This window comes from Dermatophagoides farinae, unplaced genomic scaffold, assembly GCF_024713945.1.
Source record: "Dermatophagoides farinae isolate YC_2012a unplaced genomic scaffold, ASM2471394v1 contig2, whole genome shotgun sequence".
NCBI lineage: Eukaryota > Metazoa > Arthropoda > Arachnida > Sarcoptiformes > Pyroglyphidae > Dermatophagoides > Dermatophagoides farinae.
In genome coordinates this window covers 67,094-88,305 of record NW_027461517.1, presented here as the reverse complement: position 1 = coordinate 88,305, position 21,212 = coordinate 67,094, and the positions used below count along the sequence as shown (strand labels likewise).

Here is a 21,212-nt window from a genome sequence, read left to right as displayed (position 1 = left end):
ATAATTCTATCATGCAATCAAACGTTATGCTAATTTTCGATAAGTGGTTTATCGTTTTAGCTTATAAAAATACCATTTTTACGCTTTTTATTTTGATGTTCAAGCTTCTGCGACAGATTATAAAAATTTATATATATATATATACAAAATAGAAGCTAACACCCTCAAATTTTGGCCTGATAAGATGCAAATCTGATTTATTGAATTAACTCAACGAACCACGGGTAAAGTTCTTATTTATATAGTTCGTGTAATATCATAAAAAATAAATGTAAACAGCAGTAAATTACATGATTTCTTGGATTTTCAAATCAAAGAATTTCGTAAAACACGATTTTCGTATCTGAGAATAATAAAATCTACTTCTGTTTGAGTTGGATTCTAAAACCTCGTCTTTCACTTGGCCTTCCGGAAGAGCATGGAAGTAAGTGCCTGGAAACTTTTCGAAAAGAGCTGTAGTTGGCGTAATCGTGTATTGCAACGGTTCATAAGAACTGCAGTAATCGAATTTTTTGTCAGGTAGGCCGAGATAGTTAACAACAAAACTGTTTAAGCTTTGTAAGAAAGTTGCATTCGTGAAATCCAGAACGGCTTGTTTGCCACTAGAATCTGTAAGCACGTATTTAATATGTCTGTCTTCGACTTCAGGAGACTCATTATAATAATGTAAGTAAGGGTTGGAGTCGTAGTGATTTCGCCAGTACTCAATTAACTTGTTTATGTCGACAGTATTCAAGTTGTAGTGCCACATCCAAGACTTCATATTGTAATGTGAGGAAGCAACGATAGAAGTATCAAGAATTCTGGATTCTAGATAATACTTGATGTGTCTTAAAACGTCTAGTTCGCTCAGAATTTTTTTAGACATCGCAGGAATAATGGTGATTAGTTGAATGGCTTCATTTACGGGACCTGTCTTTTTAAAAACGGTGCCCTGATAATTGGTCTTCTTCAAAAAGTTTGATAAATCAGAGATGTAAGGAGCGTCTGGCGAGTCGTAAAAAAATGACCAGTCAGAAATCTTTGCAAAATAGTACTCGGTAACCCACTGAAGCGCATCGAAATATTTTTTGCAGTGTTGGCTCATTTCGGTCTCATATAAATATTCGTTATCCGAATCTTTAATGTGGAAATGGCGCTTGTTTCGTTCTTTGAGTTCTTTCTCAAAGCTTGCAATAAAGTTGTCACTTATTTTGTACTTATCGAGCAGAACTGACTCGACAAACTTACAAACCCAAAATTCTATAAATCGGTGCTCGATGAAATTATTATTATTCTTTGTATATTCTGTGACTTTTTGTCTGAGCCTATCTGTGAGATTCGTGTGTGAAAATTCTTGATCCAGTGAAAAGCTGATAAATTTGTCTTGGGATTCAAACAAATCCTTACAAATCAAAGCAGACTCTCGCATTCTAATAAAGTTGTTGTATATGTTTGTATATATATCTTTGTTTAGTATGTTGTTTTTATCTGCAGTTTTTTTCTTCAGTTGCAAGCCGATTGCCATGGGGATATTTGGAAAAATAGACTTAGTGTTTAAGTTAGGTATTACCGTGTAAGTGTTTAAATCAATTAACGGCACGCTTTTCAAAAAATTAAAAACGATTGATTTGAATGATTTAATGTTTTTATCGACATCGGCAAACCTGATGGATGCAAGTTCATTAACAGAGGTGGTTAAATTGCGGCCCGTGATGCTTAAACTCTTGATATCCTGAATTTCTTGAATGTACGTGAAAAGAATCGAATACTTATTCAATATTTGAAAAAAGGTATTTATTACAGGCCAGTTAATGGTAGAGTCCTTTAATAAAAACCCGTTTAATTTACCAAGGTTGAAACAATAGATAATAAAAACCAAGTCGAAACCCCCAGAAGAAATGGACAAGTCTCTTATGTTTGGCAAGAAATCGTTTCCAATAAGAATGGAAATAAACACAAAATCAGATATAATAGAGTTTTGCTGAGATTCTGTTAAATGATAGTCTTCTCCAATGATAAGTTTAACGGAGTCAACTATGCTATGCCTCAATTTTTCAATTGATATCATCGACAGTCCGTGTAAATAAGGTAGACATTCGAATTCGAATTGTTTTTCTTTTTTTGTAGGTTCTCTTTTCTTGTTATTTGAGCCATGGCAATTTTGAAATCTAATTTGAGCTGTGGGTACAGTTTTTGCATTTGAATTATACTGAATATTCTTGTTTCTAAGCTGTTTGGATTGATTTTCAAAGCTGTTTTTGTTGTAATAGTCGGAATTATTCCGTTTGGCGTCGTTTGTCTGAACTGGTTTGTTTTTTATGGTCATATTTTCTTTTGATTTATCGGTATTGCGGAGTTCGAAATCGTGTTCGGCTGCGGGAGGAGATTTATTTTGAAATTTAATACCTTCGCGAACCAATAAGATATTTTTTACATGTGAAGCTAGCAATAGCAAAATCAAGTCTGCATCAGGTGAAAAAAGCACATGAGAAGCGTTATAAAATGTTTTATTGTGTCTATTAGCTTTGATGAAATCTAATATCTTGTGTTCCCCTTCTCCCGCGATTTTATGCCCACTGTAAATAATACCGACATCGAGTCCTTTTTCATGCAATTTTGACTGCGCCGAGCGTATATAGTCATTTATGAAAACGTCGAGCTCATTCATAAATTCTGTTCCTGGGGAAATGCAGTTAGTGTCAAAGTACAACTCTTCATCGATGTCGTATTTACTCGCGTCTTTCGAACGTAAAAGTTCGTTAATGTGATTGTGAATTTTTTTTTTAGCAATTAATTCGCCAGCCTTTCGATAACGTCTAGTGCGTTGCTGAATCATTTTTGCTGCAGGAGCTACACCATCAACAGCAATGTAAATAAGTTTGTTTGGCGTAAAAGTTAAAATAAGTCTATCTAAGTAAGCTCCAATGAAGTTAAATCCTCTCGTATAGTTACGTGAGTTGACCTCGGGAAAACTCAACATTGGATGTACAATAGAATTTAAATCAACATACAAATAATTAGTATTTTCACTACAGGGGTCGAGGGAGATCTCGTTTAGTGTTGGTAGCTTGTAAAAATTATCACATAACTTAGGTTGAATGTTTCGAGACGGTTTTTGCACTATGTCGTACTTTTTAATTAACACTGACGTGAATAAGGGGATACCCATAAAGTTTATCTAATTTCGTTGCTGGGGAAATTTTTAAATTTTTTGTGTGAATATATTACCGCTAAAACAAAAATACATAAAAAGAAAAATTTCATGACAAGCTTCAGCACAGCGTATTCGAAGCAGTTTGAATATTTTGAAGTATCTCAAAACGCGGATTTAGCGGCAAAACACAACTTGCGATTATTTTGCGATTCATTGTATCTCGACTATTTGAAGGAATGTGATAACGAGTTTAAATACGATTTGAATCAAATCTATCAAGCAAAACTGAAAACCAATTCGAGTTTAAATTTTTTGGCTGAAAATGGAAAAACTCAAATTGAACAAAATGAAAAAATAATTCACAACTGTGACGCTGATGTTAACGAGATTTGCGAAAAGTTGATTGCAAAGCTTAATGAAAACAACAAGAAACGCACTGAAGAAATAAAAAACAGCTATCAAAAATACATATCTGAACATCAGGTAATGCAACAGCTTGACTCGTTGATTGAGTCTGTGACAAAAAAACAGCTAGAAAAGCAGTTTATTGAGCAAGTTCAAAAACACGAAAAGCAAAACCAGCAGTGGAAGCAGCTGTCTTCAATGCTGAATGAAATAATAATCAAGTATTAATTCAGAAGCGCAGGATTTAGAATAATTATTACTATTTTGTAATATTTTTATTCGGTTGAAAAACCAATAGCTGACGTATTGTGAGCAAGGCCTAACAAAGCGAAATTAGAAAAATTATTTAAATGAGTGTGGATATTTACATTAACGAAAAAGAGCTCGAGTTGATAAATTTGCTGAAGACTTTTGTTCGTGAATCACCAACCTGTCCAACTAAAAAAAACATACGGTTTGCAGGCGGCTGGGTGCGTGACAAATTGCTAAAACTAAATTCTTCAGACATCGATGTCACAATTGAAGATTGCACAGGTGAGGTTTTTGCAGCCGCATTATTAAAATGGATGTCAGAAAGCAATGGAGACTCAGTGTCGATCAACGCAAAGGTTAAAGCTAACCCAGAACAGTCTAAACACTTGGAAACTACAATGGTTACGTTTTCGTCGTTGGGTTTAGACGTTGATTTTGTTAGTTTTAGAAGCGAACGCTACGAAGGAAACTCGCGAATACCGATCGTTACTGTTGGTAGCCCAAAGGAAGACGCTTTCAGACGTGACTTCACGGTTAACGCTTTGTTTTTCAACATTTGCACTAACAAAATCGAAGATTGGACCATGCTTGGCATGGACGATTTAGAAGCGAAAATATTCAGAACGCCGCTAGATCCCGTTCGCACGTTTTTGGACGACCCTTTGCGGACTGTTCGACTCGTTCGTTTCATTTCAAAATTTCCAGACTTTATTTATGACCCACAAATCGACAAGGTCCTTGAAAATGAAGAGGTTCGATCCGCTTTGAGGTTGAAAGTTAGCCCTCAACGGATTCACCAAGAATTCGTCAAGTTGCACAAATACGACGACATCAGTCAAGCTTACCGCATCATGTTCAAATGGAACTTATGGTCGCTGATTCTTCCGGCCTCAGCAGGAGAAGTAGCTTCCCTGCATTCCAATATCGATCAAAAATACATAACATGTGCAATCATGTTTGACGAATTCATGAAACAATTTCTCAGCGTCGTGAACGTTGGAAAATCACAATTAATCGAGTTTTTGAAAATCTCGGAGTTGTATTTGAACTTCCCTTACCTAACTTTTAAATTTAGAGGACTTTTGCTGTTTTCGATTCTATTATATTGCTACGTAGATTTCGGCTGCAATGATAACAAGAAGAGGTTTGCGGCTGTGCAGCACGCACTAAATTGGTTTTCCTGCTCGTCTTTTTTCAAAAGTACCACAGAAATCATAATGTTGATCTTCTATTGGCTTGATTTTTTCTCTCAAAATTACAGCACTTCTGAAAGAGAACACTTAATTAAAATACTGACTCAGAAAAAGAGCAAGGAATTTTGGCTTTACGCGCTGATTATTGCTGCTTTGCTTTATTTCCAAATAACTGACACTGAACACTTCGTTGAGTTGAATGAAACGCTTCATAAAGTTTTAGATCTCATTGTGAACAAGTACGATTTCGACGGGATTTGGGAATGTCCAAGATTATTGAATGGCAACATAGTCAAAGCCATGTTGCTTGAGCTTAAGTCCCAGCCTAATTTTAACTGTATGTCAGATCTGATGGCGTTTCAGGATCAGTTCATTTACGAACGATTCTCTCAATACAAAAATTCTCCTGAAACTCTTAAAATTGATTTAATAAATAAAATGAAAGAATTTATTGCCTCTAATTATTGACCGTGGAAATTACTATTATTTAATTGAATCACAAACGCAGCTCACGACTAACTTTGTCCGGATGATTGTGTTTTTTTTGTTAGCGTTTTTAGCTTCGGCTCAAGCCACTGTTTGCTCCTTAGCCTTGAAAAATAATCTACCTAAATACCTAACTTCCGCTTTGAGCGTTTCGGATTTCAAAGTTAAATTAATCACTGATAAAGGAGTCCTTTTGGCTCAACTCGATCAAGATTTGCAGTTTCACGTGTAAGTCAGTTGTGTAATAAGGCTTTACTAGGGATACAAAAAAAAATTATTCAATTAAAGTGCTTCACCCGTTTCTGTTATTTGAAGAAGCCATCGTTGATTCTTCACTGAGCGGCTCAATAATAATATCACCCATTTTGAGCTACAAGAAAGCGAATTTAGAAGTCGCTCCCAAATGTCGAATCCCATTAAGTAGAAAACTTGACTTTTACAATGAAGAACGACCATTGAGTATTTTTGAGTTGATCAAGCACCCAATCATGCTCGTGTTATTGTTGAGTACGCTTTATTTTTTTGGACAAGAGTTTTTATGTTCGCTCGCAAATACCATTCAACAATATTCGACCGACAAAGAAATACAATCTCTCATAAGCAACAGCGAAAATGCTGCAACGGAAAGCAATCTTCCCGTGCAGACACATCAGGAATTCTTGAAAGTTTTAAATAAAATCAATAAGTAAATTATGTGTTTTCACTCGTAGTTTTCACCACGTAATCTAGTTCTGCATTTTTCTCTTGCGAATTCTTTTTTTCAACTAAAACAGAGATATAGTTCTTCGTTCCATAGTTGTGGATTACTTACTACTATTATCTAGCATATCTTGTTCGGCTTCAATGCTGTTTTCCTCATTGTTAAGCTTATTATCTTCTGGGGATTCGCTGCGTATCAGTCCTGCGTTTTGCTTTGAATCATAAATTGGTTTGTTAGTTATCGGGTTGTCGTTCGTAACATCATTGATGTCTGAATTGTTGTCGGGGTTGGCTTCCGTCGCTCCGTTGGGCATCAGAGTGACTTGCGGCGGTTCGCTATCCTTCAGTTTTGCGCTTTCTTCAAGATTGTCACCGAGAGGCTTCGCACCGTCGTTTGCTTTTTCGCTGTCCTCTGATTTGTCCATTCCTTGTTCGAAAACACTACTTTCGGCGTCATTTGCTAGCTGGCGAAAACCGTAATTATTAGCCGAATAATTCACTGAGTTATCTAATTGGCGTCGTTGCTTTCTAGCCTCGAGTTTGCTTCTTAATTTCGAACTTTCGTTCGTTTTTTGTAAATCTACATAAATATTAAATCGTTACACTTACTTTTGTCCGTTTTCATATTTAAGCGGTTTTTCAGGTTCGAAACCAACGATCCTGAATTATTCTGCAGCTGATCAGGCACGCTTTTTCCATTGCAGATACAGCTCACAAAAGCACTTGCTATTGCAAATCTAAGCATTTTACTACACTTTAACATGTTTGTTTCAAGCGTGTTTTTTTAAATCAATTTTGATCTATTTATTGCAAACAAATACAGCATACATTGCCAAAGAATTTAAAATTTTTTTAAAACGGTTTTTCGTCGTTCTACCCGACGTATCTACTGAGTTTGTTTGCATAATGCATTCATGAAATGACGAACTAAATAGCAAATATTATACGAAATTTTTTCATGTTATAAAATATAGTTTTCATTTGAGTGTCGCTTAATCTGCGCAATTACCTTCATAAACTAATCGATCGAAAAGTCATTTTAAATTGGTAATTGAATTACTTGTTTTAACTAAGTTGAATTATCTTTTTGTTTTATCTGAAAGAATAGCAGTTTGGAAAACCCACTAAAGCTTCAGTGATGTTGAATTAACCAAAAAATTTGGAATTATCTTTTTTCCTTCAAAAAAATCTTTTCCATCAGTAAGATCATTTCTTCACGATGCGTAGATCTATTGAGTGCCGTGGCCGACTTGTCTGAACTGTTTATGATGCAGTCAGCGCGTCGCTTGAGCCTCATGTAGCACGCATTGCAAAAACGCAAATCTTGAATGTATCGCCATTGCGGCGTACTTCGGACTTCGCAGCAGCAACAAACCATCGGAATGAAGTCCCGTTTAATGTACGACTTCGTGGATATTTTGTTGTTGGAGACTACTTTTCGTTTTTTCAAAGTTTTAGTTGAAATAAACATGTTGTTGCATCCTAGATTGTTGATGCAGCTGTTCATCAACTTGTTGCACTGAGTTTCTGAGTCCGTGGAACAGTTAGAAAGTAGGTTGTAGATTTTTTCACAGTCGGTATTCTTAGAGGATAAAGCAATGCAGCGCCTCGACATCGCAAGCTTGCTATTATCTTTAGATTGACCGTAGTTAAATTTGGAATAGGTAAGGTATTTTTCAAACCACTCGGGATGGATAGTAAGAAATGACGCCTCCTGAATTGCATTCGACACCAATCTTTGGTAATGAGAGTCTTGACTTAGTTGCGAATTATTAATAATATCAAACATTTTTTGATGATCTGGGTTGCGTTCGGTTCTTAAAGAACTTATTGATTTCTTAATCTATGTAATAAATATTTTAAGCTGATTAAAATTACAAGAGAATCTGGATTTTGGAACAAAAAAAACAAAGAAAAAATACCATCGAGTTAACCACAATACCAATAATTTTTGGCTGCATTGATTATTGCTTGACGATTGATTAATTTGCTAAAAAAAGATTGATCTCTGATCAGACGCTGGAATTATTTTATTTTGCGTAAAATAATAATTACTTACTCTTTGCTTTGTTCGTTTGCATCCGTCAAAACAGACAGCGCGATGACGTGAGCCACGTTGTTGAGCTTGTCCAAAACTCGTTTTTCTACGCGAACCTAGATATGAAAATACCAGAAGAAACGTACTTTTCCGCTGTACCCCAAACTCTTGTTCGTTTGGCGAATAAACTCGAGCAATTGCGCATCCGCGTACAATTTTTCCACCATGATTAATATTATTTTTTCTCCCCGGCAGCCATATTACCGCTCCGCAACGTAATAATTAAAATTAAATATTTTATTATCTTTTAACCGGTTCTGTGAAAAAATTTGATTGATTTTCTTGCTTACGACCTTTAAACGTGCCGATGGCAGCGCTCTAAATTGAAAATTTGGCTCTAATTGAGAAAACTTATAACTAAGTTTTTACAATCCATAAAATAGTATTTATCTCTCAAAGTAATGCATTGAGAACATTGAAACTATAGTTATATTGCGGTCAATGCTAAAATCGCGTTTAATTCAACTTCCCAAATTTTTTAGATATATTTAACTTTTTGACTGTACAAGCATAAAAATTACATTTGCAATTTTGACACAATTAAGCGTCTGTTTTTTCCACTAACTCAATAAGTGACTTTGCTCGTTCCAACAAACTAAAATTATTATGTCTTTAGAAACTTACTTTTTACGAATGTAAAGATTTTCCCTTTCTTTTAATGATCCAGAATCTAATTGTATAAGTTTTGAAACGTTAGGCTGCAGACTGACGATCAAGTTGTTTTGAATACTTAGTTTGGTGCCATTTATCAGGAAATGCATAATGGCTTTTTGAGAGCTGTCATAAATGTTTTTTCTGACTATTTCGAAATAAGACTTGACTAATCGTTTTATTAGCTGGGTGTTCGTGTCGTACTCTTCTGTATCTTTTGTTGGTTCTATATGCCCGATAGGGGTACTGATTGCTACGACGTTAGTACTCGAATTACTATACAAATCTCCAGTTGAATCAGTATCGCTATACAAATTCAACTCTTCGTCAAATTTATTTTTTCTTTCCGTTAATTTTATTTCCTCATCGTTTTTAGCGTTGAACTGACTTTCAGAAAAAGCTTTGACCGTTATTTTGTCTAAATTATCATTCTTAGGTGTGTTTAATAATGATTCAAAAGCGTACATGAAATCAGGGTGTCGTTTATTAATATAAGCTAGTTCGATGTTTATGATGTTTCGACAAAATTCTTGACAGATTCTAGTATTCTCTTCGCAATAACTTAAAACTTTTTCTTTTATTGCGTCTTTCAATTTAAGATATAATGTAAAATATGGAACCAACTCAAGCACGGTTTGATTCATCTCGAGTAGTAATTTCATTGATTTATTTATATATGATTCAACTATTGAATACATCATTTTAATTTTTTCACGAATTATGACGTCAAACACTTTTTCAGGAGTGAAAATGTATGTACTATTACCACAACAATTTTTTATCGCTATATTTAATGCGGTTGAATTGATATCAATAGTTGGATCAATACTATATAGTTCGTTCTTATAAGCCCCATTCAATAGTTCAATTAATAAACTCCCACCCACTAAGTTATCTCTTGAAAAAAGTGCTCTACCCTCGAGCACATCCTCGAAGGAAGACACGTATTCGTTTAGAGTTGTGACGAATGTATAAAAACAGCTAGATTCGTTCAATTGACTCAAGGTTTGGCCTTCTTTCTTTTTGTTAAATGAGAATGATTGTTTTGTTATATGCATAGTATTTACAGCAATAGTGTCTAATGACTTAAAACTAGTTAGTTCTTTGTTGATCTCTCCGAGTTTTTGATCAAATTTTTTTTTTAACAAGCTAATTGAACTGGCCATTATATTGAACAATACCACTTCTAGTCTAGTAATTAAATTTTTAATCGTTTTTTCTTCTTCAGCTGGTTTTTCGTTTGATATTATGATTGGAATATATCCATAACGTAACTTATAAAGTTTACCTTTAATTACTCCCTCAATTATTTCATCCGAGCCTACTAAGTCGTATTTAGATATGACTCCTACGGTTCGATTTCCTGTTGGATCTACTTCACGAGCTAATTTTAAGCTATCTGAAGTTGCTATATCTTGATTAGCAGGACTTATTGCCACAATAACCGTGTTGGACTGCGTTATATAAGACATGATTAATTTTTTTATTTGCTCATCTAAATCTTTAGGCTGTCTATCATCCGGTACTCTGATTAAGCCCGGTAAATCTACTAGTGATAAATTAGGACACTTTCGGCTGTAAATTTTGATAAATAAAGGAGTTTCAACCAACCACTTGTCTGTCTTTAAAAATTTATAGGCGGTCTCTGAAAGTTCATGAGGAGTTGTAGCTACAACGTACCGATTGTCAGCTGCATCTACCACGTCTTTTTGAATTTGATCATATGAAGGAGGAGGGACCTTCAGTGATAAAATTGCGTAAAAATCAATTGATTTTTCATAATATAATCTAAATGAAACAGGCTGTCGTGTTACCATTCCATTTCCTTTAGGCATTACATCAGAATGACCGATTATTTTTTCTAAAATACTAGTTTTCCCAACACTTTGAGCTCCAACTACAACTAATCTAGGAATATTTTCTATGAAATCATGAAACGGAGCGTGCCAGTTCAATTGATCGAGTAAATTCTGAATTTCGCAAATTAAGTTTAATTTATTTTTTGGGTTAATGTTCAACATTGGATTTTTTTTGTCAATTGGAGAATTGGTAGAATTCATAAAAGAAATACCAAACTCATTTGCTTCTATATCAGTCTCGACACGCGATGATCGAGAAGTATATCTATGTATCCAATTTCTTACAGTCATAAACAAAAAAATATGCAGAATTATGAATTCCAAAAGCTTTTCCGAGAAAGTTACACACAGAATAGTTTTCTTTAACTAGTAAATAGTTTTCTCATAATTTAATTATATTAAAGACGATGCTATCATTATGAAGTACAAGTATGGAAAATTCTTTTTAGCAAAAATACTAAAGAAATGTTAGAAAAATTCTTAAAATATAAAGTACAATGAATAATGAAACTTTCAACGAAAACGAGGCCGTTTCGTCAGATGACAATTTTGAATCCGAAATAAGCGACTATGAATTAGAAGATACCAATCACGAAGACTTAGAATCACAAGGTGATGAAAATGAGGAAGAGGAAATAGTGGATGATATAGACGGCCATGACATTGGATATACACACCAAGGTATCAAAATGATCGATAATGATCCGCTAAAAGAAAGCATTATAAGAGGAAGAATAGAAAATTTATTTCAAAATTTGGGTATAGATGATAAAAATGTTTCAGACGACGAGGATGATATGTTAGAAACTCAAGCTTTTCAAATTGGATCAATGAAAATTAATATTGACAAACCTAGCCTGAACACAGTTGAAGCGGTCAGAGCTTCATTAGTAGACTGTCTAGTGAATGAAATCCCACAAAAAATTCCCACTGCTTATATATCTAGTTTTAATAACGAAAAGTCAATTCAATCTTTAAAAATCATTTTTGAAGGTTTTCTTTGGTATTTTCAAGTTAATGAATCAACCGGTGTGGGTAAATATATAAAATTAATTCAACAGTGTGTATATAACGAAGATAACTTCTTAGTCATTGATTATCGAGATTTGAACGAATTTGACCAACGCTTCACCAATTGGTTAATTAATTTCTCTGATACTGTATTACCATTTTGCAATGAAATAGTATTATCAATAGCTAAAGCAATAAATCCTAGCGTTTATGTAAAAAAAGCGATTGCGTGTAGAATTTCGAATTTCCCATTCTCTCTTAGAATTCGTGAAATTACTCCAGGTCACATAAATAAATTTATTTGTGTTGAAGGTATATGTATCAAGCGTACCGAAGCGTCTCCGCAACTTAAAATTGTGTATTATAAATGTCTAAACTGTGGTAGTGAGATCAATGGGCCTTATAGAATAACTATACATACTGAAAATACCATTAAAAAAATATGTCTAGATTGCCAATCGAAAGGTCCATTTCTGGTGTCTCAGGAAAACACGGTTTATGAGAATTATCAACAAATAGTTTTGCAAGAATTAACTTCAACGATTCCGCCTGGTGATATACCTAATCAATTTACAGTCGAGCTTTTTGGTTCTCTCACTAATGTGATAAAGCCAGGTGATGATGTGTTGGTAACAGGCCAATATGAAGTTCATCAAAGTATCTCATTAGTCAGTAAAGTTGGTTTTTCATTATTTACACAAACACTCAAAGCTAACTACGTACAAAAACGCAAAAGTCTACGAATAAAGGACTTAAGCCCAACAGATATAAAGATCTTTTATAAATTATCTAAGCACCCACAAATTAGGCAAAAATTGATTAAATCGATAGCTCCGGCTGTTTGGGGTAATCAGTTTATCAAGACAGCTCTTGTCACTGCTTTATTTGGAGGTAACAGGAAATTAGCTTCAGAAGGACATAATATTCGTGGAGATATAAATGTTTTGCTGATTGGAGATCCAGGGATGGGTAAATCGCAGTTTTTAAAATATGTTGAGCACATATTTCCAAAAACAATTCTGACAACAGGTAAAGGAGCTTCAGGAGTCGGACTCACTGCAGTTGTAAAGAGAAACACTGTTACTGGAGAATGGTCTCTTGAGGCGGGAGCATTCGTTTGTGCTGATCAAGGAATTTGTTTAATTGATGAGTTCGATAAAATGACTGAGCAAGATAGGGTTAGTATTCACGAAGCAATGGAACAACAATCTATTTCAATTAGTAAAGCGGGAATTGTAGCATCACTACAAGCTCGGTGTTCTGTTATTGCTGCAGCAAATCCAATTGGAGATAAATACAATCCAACTTTAAATCTCAGCAGAAACGTCGATTTAAGCGGACCTATTTTGTCTAGGTTCGATATAATTTGTATAATTCGTGATAAAGCTTTCCCGTTGCAGGATTTAAATTTAGCAAACCACGTAATAAATTCTCATATTTTCGCTCACAGCGTGAACGATGAGAAGGCTTACTTGAATTCACAAAGTCAAACGGGTACAAACTATAATAGCATGAACCAGTTGACCAGTCAGATCGATTATTCCTTAAATGAAGAAGGAATTCCGCGATGGGTTGTTAATGATAATATTATTCCAGAAGAATATTTAACTAAATATATTATGTACGCTAGAGAAACGTGTTTTCCAAAACTACAGCCTCAAAACGAATCTAAGATCGTTAATTTCTACACCACGCTAAGACAGGTTACAGCTCATTCAGGAAACATGCCTATGACTGTGAGAAATTTGGAATCATTACTCAGAATAAGCACGGCTTTTGCGAAAATGCGCTTGAGCCCTGTGGTTAGTAAGTCTGACATTGATTTCGCAATTTCTACTGTACTCGAATCTTTTGTACAAATCCAGAAGAACTCGATTGGGTTGGCACTCAGTAAACGATTTGGTGTGTATCGTGCCCTTGCAAACAGCCCAGAAGAACTCATAGATCAGTTAATAATGTCGAATTTTACCCGGCATATTCAAGAGCAAATGATTTTGACAAACATCAACGACGAGCAAGTCAAGTTAGACGGCGAACTTCCTGCAGAAGATATCATTAATTTGTGCAAGAATTTACATGGACTTCCTGAACTAATAGTTCGCAACTACTTCAATTCTAAAGCTTTTACAGAGAAATATGTTTTAAAAGTAAGTTAGTAAGAATAATATTTTTTAGCAAATTTCCGGTATAATGGTTATTGCTCCAAAAGCAGAATCCTAGTTATACTATTTTAGTAAGTTCGAAAAATCTATTTAACCTAGAAAACAATGTTATCATACTTATAATGAGACTCTATTTAATTAATTAACAAGCAGTATCGCTTATAGAATACTGTTACTATTAGTTATTGTCGGTGTCCTGCGTTTGTATTTCTAGACAACTGAAGTTTATTTTTCCCTGTGTAAAGTGATCATTGGTTCATAACCATTATATCTAGAGTTGTCTCTATTAAATATTTTTTTCTTTTTGATTTCTTCTTGATAAGCCTGCCAGCCAGGTAGCTCAAGAGCGCGCATGTATTCCCATCCGCTACCATTTGCGCAAAGTACATTATAAAATGAGTAGACTACGTTTGCGAGATTGTAACAAATAATTAAACTGAAGGCTCCTTTAGTGATTAAGCTGATCCAAAAAGACATCGGCCATTTTAGATTGCTGAAAAAGAAAAAATATTTTGACTTTTCAAGGTTGTTATTTAAGCCGGAAAATAAAAAGCCTTTACTGTAAAGGTAGAGCAGCACCATATCGGTCAATAAATAGCAAGCACTGTAACCAAGTATACACAGATAAACCGAGTAAACAAATACTTTTTTCTTAGTTATAAGATAATTACAAGCCGTCAACGAACTAATTATCAACCAAATTTGTTCCAACCGCACAAAGTTAGCTACCCAGTAAACGGAAGGCAACTGTCTTAGAAACACGTATTCTTCGATCGCTCCGCCAGAAGGTTTGCCAACGATGATAACCGCCGCGCTATGTATTGGAAGAAACACGCCAAGATCTTTTCTAAAAATCGCGATGTTATGCAAAAAAACGAGCGTTAATAACATAGCAAGAAGATAAAAAGTTAATGCCAAAGGGCAAAACTTAAAACCTTTCATTTGTCCGAACATTTTATTTAACTTGTTTCAGTACTGCAGGCCTCAATAGCTGCACTCATATACGAACTGACTTATCCAAAAATCACAGGTTAAATAAATATAAGGTTTCATTTTAGAAATAAAAACACATTTAAAAATTAAAAAGCAAATTAAAAAGTTGATCGAGTAAGATTGTGCACAGAGAGTCCTTTGACACGTAAGAAAATTGATTTTTTTTGCATTTTAGTTTGTAATTCGGAAGGGGGTTCGAACGAGGTTGCCGGCGTTTCTTCTTCTTGGGCACTAGGTAATTCTTGTTTTTTGTGCGACTGGATTAGAGTGTGCAATTCAGCAACAGAATCACAGTCAAAAAACGTACCTGTTATAAAGTTGATGTCTCGCAAGAATAGTATGTTTTCTTTAGAAAGCATAGAAACTGTCACTAAGGACTTGGCAACGTCGTCAGCTAGCAACATCATTAGTATGCAGTATTTCTGAAGAGTATAATCAACGGTAGCACCATACGAGAGCTCGGTCAAAAGCTTCGATGTTGCTTCCACAACAACTTTATTTACGTCGTTGGTGTCGGCGTTGTAAATTTGTCGTGGTACATTTTTGTCAGCATCGTTGGATGATTCGTTACAGACGTGAGAGTCAGAAACGTACATTGTGCCTAAGAAAGTTTCCGCAACGAGTTCAACACCAAATCCAGTTGACTTTCCTGCTTTTTCTTTTCCGCATACATCTTCATATATATATACGTCGCTCAAAACGTGGTTGAATATTTCTCTAATTTGCGAGATCATTCGCACGACAAAGTTTTTTGTAACATGGCATGAGAAGGCAGAACCACGAAGTTTGTATATCTTTCCTGTGTTTAAAATGGTAAAAGGCTCAATCTTTTTGACAACTGGGCAGGTGACAGTTACTGAACCTCCGCCGTCTGGAAGTAAGCCACGAGCCTCGACATTCACAGACAAAACCGGGAGATTAACGCGTTTTTGAAAGCTAGAGATAGCTATAAAAAAACTGTTCACCGACGGGTCTAACGTGTGGTTTGTCACCCCCATAAGCTTGATGTTCAACGGAAAACTGAAAAAGTAGCATATCATACATAGAAATTCTAAATAGTAAGAAATTCCTCGAGTAGTGGGGCACTCAAAAACTAGCTTGTCTTTGCAACCTAGTAATAATCCAGGATTTATAATGACGTTTGTGTTGTTGGCTGAGACTTTGATTTCAATGTCTTCTGAAACGAGTTGCAGTAACTTTAAAATAGCAGCCTCGTGCGGCCGCAAACCTGGAGAAATGTTGTCATCAGCGTGGACATTTTTTAAATGTAATTTTCGACCCGTCAAAGCAGCCAAGGCTATTCGTCCTCTGAAATTAGTTGCACTCTCGAGAGTTATTTCATCAACTATGGACGACATTTGCGCTACTTAAGTAACAATATTAGCTATTGTTTTTTCTGAAATTTACAGAGAGTAAAGACACGATTCGATGAGTTTTTCAGCGGCCTATACCATACGAAAATTTTTTTATCGATAATATGCGGGGAAAGAAAATATTTATTATATAATTTTATAAAGGTCTAATCTGATTGATACATTTATAGAATGTGGCATACTAGCCAAACGTAAAAGAAATTACTCATGAAACCAATTGTAAAAATCAACTAATTAGAAACGTCTTGAGTAAGTTGTTTTAGATTACGTAGTCAGCAAATTCGAAAGCAACTTTTTTAGAAATTAGTTTAGAGTAAACAGTACTGAAAGTGGGAAGTTTTTCTTCAATGTTGTCTCTGAGTTTGTCCTCTGGGTTCAAGAAGATTTTGATAACACGTTCGCCACTTGGAGAAATAATGATTCTACGGTTGACTATGTCAATGTTACCAATGATGTCTTTTAACAAAGCGTTTTGGTAGCTAGCTAAAGTTCTGGAGAAAGGACGAATTCTCTGACCTGGACGTTTTTGATGTTTGTCGTAAACATCACGCTTGGCAACGAAACAAACATGTCTCTTGGTTTTCTTTTCTAATTCATTACAGATTTTTGTTTGGATTGGCTTGATATCTTTCATAAAGGACCTGTAAGAATAGCAAAGAACCAAAGCCTTACGAGAAGTTCCTTCAACGTCGTACTCACGAGCGGAAAGAAGTTTGGCATTTTTCAAAGCCTTGGCGACTTCGGGCGACTGGGAAATTTCAGCGAAGTCATTCAAAGTTCTTAGAACTTCAGATTTAAGAGAACTAACCTGATTAGCCATATTTGCTTGCTAAATAATAGAGCCAAAATATTTGTAAGAAAATGTTTTGTCTAAATTAGAAGCGATAGAAATTATTATTTACACAAAACAGGACGAAGTGCTCTTATTGTACATCTACCAATAACTTTTTCTGTGAGTATGTAGCGTAGAGATATCAAATAACTTTACATTTTTTAAATTGAAATTTTTACAAAAAATTTTGGCGTGCTGTAAGCCAGAAAAAATATAAAAAAATCAGATTGGATATAATAAAAGAAAAATGCTAATTATAGTTTAACTGTGATATATAACAGATAGTGGGAATCATTAAACGAACGACACGGTTGTATACTTATTGAAATGACAAGTTTTTCACTCGGCGATAACTATTTGCAAGCAGCTGAAAAAAGCAAAAAAGCAGGTTTTTTGCAAAAGTTGTTTGGTAACAAAAAAGATCCGTTTGAATTAGCAGAGGACTACAAAAAAGCTGCGATTCAATACAAGATTGAAAAAAACGTGGATAAAGCAGTAATGTGTTTTGTGGAAGCCGCGAAACAATACAGTTTGGACAACGACAACTACGGAGAAGCAAGCATGATGATCGAAGCCGGCCTTTTAAAGTTGCAAATGACAAAAAACACGGATACAGCGATTCCTAAGGAACTTGCCTCAGGCTGTAACACTTCTGCTGTCAACGGACGACCTTCGATTGCCGGAAAAACCTGGAAAACTGCAGGAGAACATTACAAGAGCCGCAAGATGTACAATCTAGCTGCTCAGTGTTTTAAGAATTCGGCTGACGCTTACGGCCTGGACTCTGTTGCCAAAATAAGCATGCTCCAGAGCCACTGTGAATATGCTGACGTGTTGGCGCTGAACGGGCAGCTCAGAGAAGCTCGAGCCGTGTTGGAATCAGAACTGAAAAAGTGTGTTTCAACTAGTTCTTATGAATATTTGTGCAAAGATTTGATATTTAAAATAGCTCTTTTGTTGCTGGCAGAAGGTGAAATGTTTGATATAGAGCCCAAAACGCTCGAGATAGTCAACATGCACTACTCTTTTAAAAACACCCGGGAATATAACTTCATTATGAATTTACTGAACGCCGTACTAAACGAGTCAAGCGAAGAACTAAGCCTAGCAGTAGAGTCGTTTGAAAAAATATCTCCGTTAGACAGCTTGAAGAACCATCTAATTAACCGCATTGCCAGTCGTTTGCCAACTACAGCGGCTGAAACTACGACGAACAATGCGAACGATTTCCACAACTTCGAGCTGAACGAAGATGGCGAAGTTGAAATTCGGTAAACTTGTTTAAACACATTTATCGATCCTTATATTTTCCGTTTGCGTACCAGATTCTATAATTACTTTCTCCGAAATCCTAATTGCAGTGTTGATCAACGGAATAAGCCCCGCTTCGCCGCATTTTTCGCGCAGGATTTCACAGACACAATCAGTGTTAACAGCATTCACCGAGGAATTTTCAAACTTGTGAAGGGCGGAAGACACCTGCTCTAGTTTCCAGTTTAGGTCTTTAATTATGTGTATTTGTTCTTTGTTTTTACGTTCCAGCTGGATTAGCTTTGTCTGTAGTTTTTGATTCTCTTGAGTCAATTCTACTATGCGATCATGTGCCATTCTGCATAAGTATCGCGTGTTGTTTAATTCTCTATCAATTTTGCTAGCCTCAGACTCGTAGTTTGACAAGTGCTTTTTATATTGGGCAAGTTGGTTTTCCAGTTCTTTGTTTTTTTCAATAAACCTGGCTTGCAATTCCGCTACTTTTGTGGATTCAGCCAATTTAGTGTGCTCTATCTCGTTTTCCAAGGCGATGCATTTGTTATTGCAGCTCAAAAGCTCATCTTTTAAAATTTTAATACGCTCTTCAGAGTCTATACTAGCATTTTCATTATACATATAACACAATGTTGCATCAAGTATCAAAACAAAAATAATTTTAATTTAAAAAGTTTCTAGGGTTTTATTTTAACATTCAAAAAACGAAAAAACGATTTTGACAATGGGCAGCCGTTGAAAAAAAACTCAGTATGACTAAAACGCGGAAAGCAGTTGTACAATTCAAACCTCCTTGCTACTATTGTGACAGACGTTTTGTGAGCGAGAGATCACTCATTTTTCATCAGCGAGCAAAGCATTTCAACTGCAGAATATGCAAGCGAAAACTCGACACAGCTAGGGGCTGGGCCGTCCACTTGTTACAAGTCCACAAGCAAAACTTCAACAAAGTGCAAAACGCCTTGGAGGAGCGCTCAGATATCTCTCTTTTAATTCGAGGCATTCAGGGTGTTCCAGAAGACTACATTCAGCGACTGGTTCAGCAAGACGCGCTAGAACAAAAGCCTAAACGAGAAAGGTACAATAAACACGTAAAGCTTGCCTCTGATTACATATGCATTGATAATAACGAACTTTACATTGCAAACCTTGATAAAAACTCTGAACTTTACAAAAAAGTGCTGACTAAACTCGGTCAGTTGATCAAGCAGTCGTCTTCTTCCCCCGGCATCACTTTATCGCCGATCAACTCCGCAACGAACTTTGTTAATCCTTTGCACACAATGGATTTAACCTTAAACAGTGAGCCTATTGTGTTATCGGAGGAATTGTCTTCCAATTTGAACATTTTGGAAATGAGCAAAATCAAGAAAATCTTCAATCTTAGCGAATACACAAAAAAAGAGCACGAAAATCCGGACGTCAAACTTGTTTGGTCCTATAATCGCGTAAGTTTTTTAATACGGTCCGCCAATCCACGTTTAGATTTGTCCACTAGAATTTATTGCAGCCAAGTACTACAATGTCAAAGTTGACATTTAATACATATTTTCTTCTACGTTTGCATCTTTGCCGTAAATTTTGTAAATACTAAGTTAAGGTTTGCTTTTCAACTTACAGAGCTCCAAGTTTTTTGCCAATCGGCTTTTTTCCGTCAGCGACTACAATTTCCACACTAGTAAAAGCGTCTAAATCCTCCAAACCACGGCATAAATCAGCAACAGTCGGGTAGACGTTGGCGATAGCCTCTGCCAACTTGATTGAAACGCCTTTAATTTGATTTAATTGGTTTATTAACAAATTTTTTTTTGGATCACTGCTGAACGGCTTTGTACGCGGTTTTCTTATTTCTCCTTTTTTTGCTTTTTCAAGCTCGACCTTTTTTCTGTCGTAGTTGACTACGTAACTTTTGACGAAGTCTAACGAGTCTGTTTTGAATTTGCATGGAATCAACTGGATGTTTTCATATAGATACGCGACTGCCATCTCAGGTAAAATTTTGGAGAAATACTCGGTAGAGATCAAACAAGTTATCTTAATTTTATAATATTTGGACAAAAAAAATAGGTTCTCGCAGACGTCAGTGAGGAGAATGACGAAAACAGTTAGTAATTCATCGTTTTCAGCAAACTCTAGCACGGAGACGTTTTGGTTCGCGTCTTGGCTAGCATTATTTTTGCATGTACAAAACCGGTTGTCAGCAATTTTCACAATTAGCTTGCAATTCAGGCACAACCAATCTTTAATCATGCCATTCTTAGAGTCTACAGTTGGTTGGGCGCATTTCGAACAGAGAGAGTATATTTTACAGATAAGCATAGAGAAATTTTAGCGAAATTATAAAAAAGAAGTAAATAATATAATACAAAGAAGCGAAAATTAGTTATAGGGTCCCTAGGCTCGCAAACGCGACAAAAACTTAAGCCTTATTTGCAGCTTGGATGATTTGCCCGAAATCTGGTTTAATAGAAGCGCCGCCAACTAGCAATCCGTCAATAGTCTCCTCTTTCAAAAAGCTGTCGCAGTTTGCTGGGTTGACACTTCCACCATAAACAATTCTAATTTTTTCAGCGGTTGCAGCAGAGCGAGTCTTTGCAATGGAAGCTCTGATGTAGTTGATAGTCTCTGAAATAGCTTTCGGTTCAGCGGAGATCCCGGTGCCAATGGCCCAAACAGGTTCGTATGCAATTACAATTTCAGCGAACTTCTCGTCAGAAATGTCAGTATTAGACAGTATCTTGCTCAGCTGTTCGTCGAGTACTTTTTTGGTTTCGTTGTTTGTGAACTGAGTTTGGT

At 35.6% G+C, this 21,212-nt stretch overlaps 2 protein-coding genes across 2 annotated transcripts; one reads left to right on the top strand and one right to left on the bottom strand.

Moving 5' to 3' along the window:
* Positions 1–11,276: 11,276 nt before the first annotated feature.
* LOC142597945 (DNA replication licensing factor Mcm2-like) lies at positions 11,277–13,684 on the top strand. The gene is made up of 4 exons (XM_075734944.1): positions 11,277–11,460; positions 11,563–11,814; positions 12,241–13,596; positions 13,656–13,684. The coding sequence occupies exons 1-4, from the start codon at positions 11,277–11,279 to the stop codon at positions 13,682–13,684; spliced, it is 1,821 nt and encodes a 606-aa protein (XP_075591059.1).
* A 493-nt stretch (positions 13,685–14,177) lies between these two features.
* On the bottom strand, positions 14,178–16,303 carry LOC142597944 (uncharacterized). The gene is made up of 2 exons (XM_075734943.1): positions 15,540–16,303; positions 14,178–14,187 (listed from the first exon to the last, which is right to left on the bottom strand). The coding sequence occupies exons 1-2, from the start codon at positions 16,301–16,303 to the stop codon at positions 14,178–14,180; spliced, it is 774 nt and encodes a 257-aa protein (XP_075591058.1).
* Between the last annotated feature and the right edge of the window lie 4,909 nt (positions 16,304–21,212).

Excerpts from the sequence above, each read along its gene's own strand:
- LOC142597945 (XM_075734944.1), top strand. The coding sequence starts at position 11,277 with ATGAATAATGAAACTTTCAACGAAAACGAGGCCGTTTCGTCAGATGAC. Across the intron at positions 11,461-11,562 it reads CATTGGATATACACACCAAG|ACGACGAGGATGATATGTTA; the intron begins GTATCAAAATGA and ends AAAATGTTTCAG. Across the intron at positions 11,815-12,240 it reads TAATGAATCAACCGGTGTGG|ATTGCCAATCGAAAGGTCCA; the intron begins GTAAATATATAA and ends AAATATGTCTAG.
- LOC142597944 (XM_075734943.1), bottom strand. The coding sequence starts at position 16,303 with ATGTCGTCCATAGTTGATGAAATAACTCTCGAGAGTGCAACTAATTTC.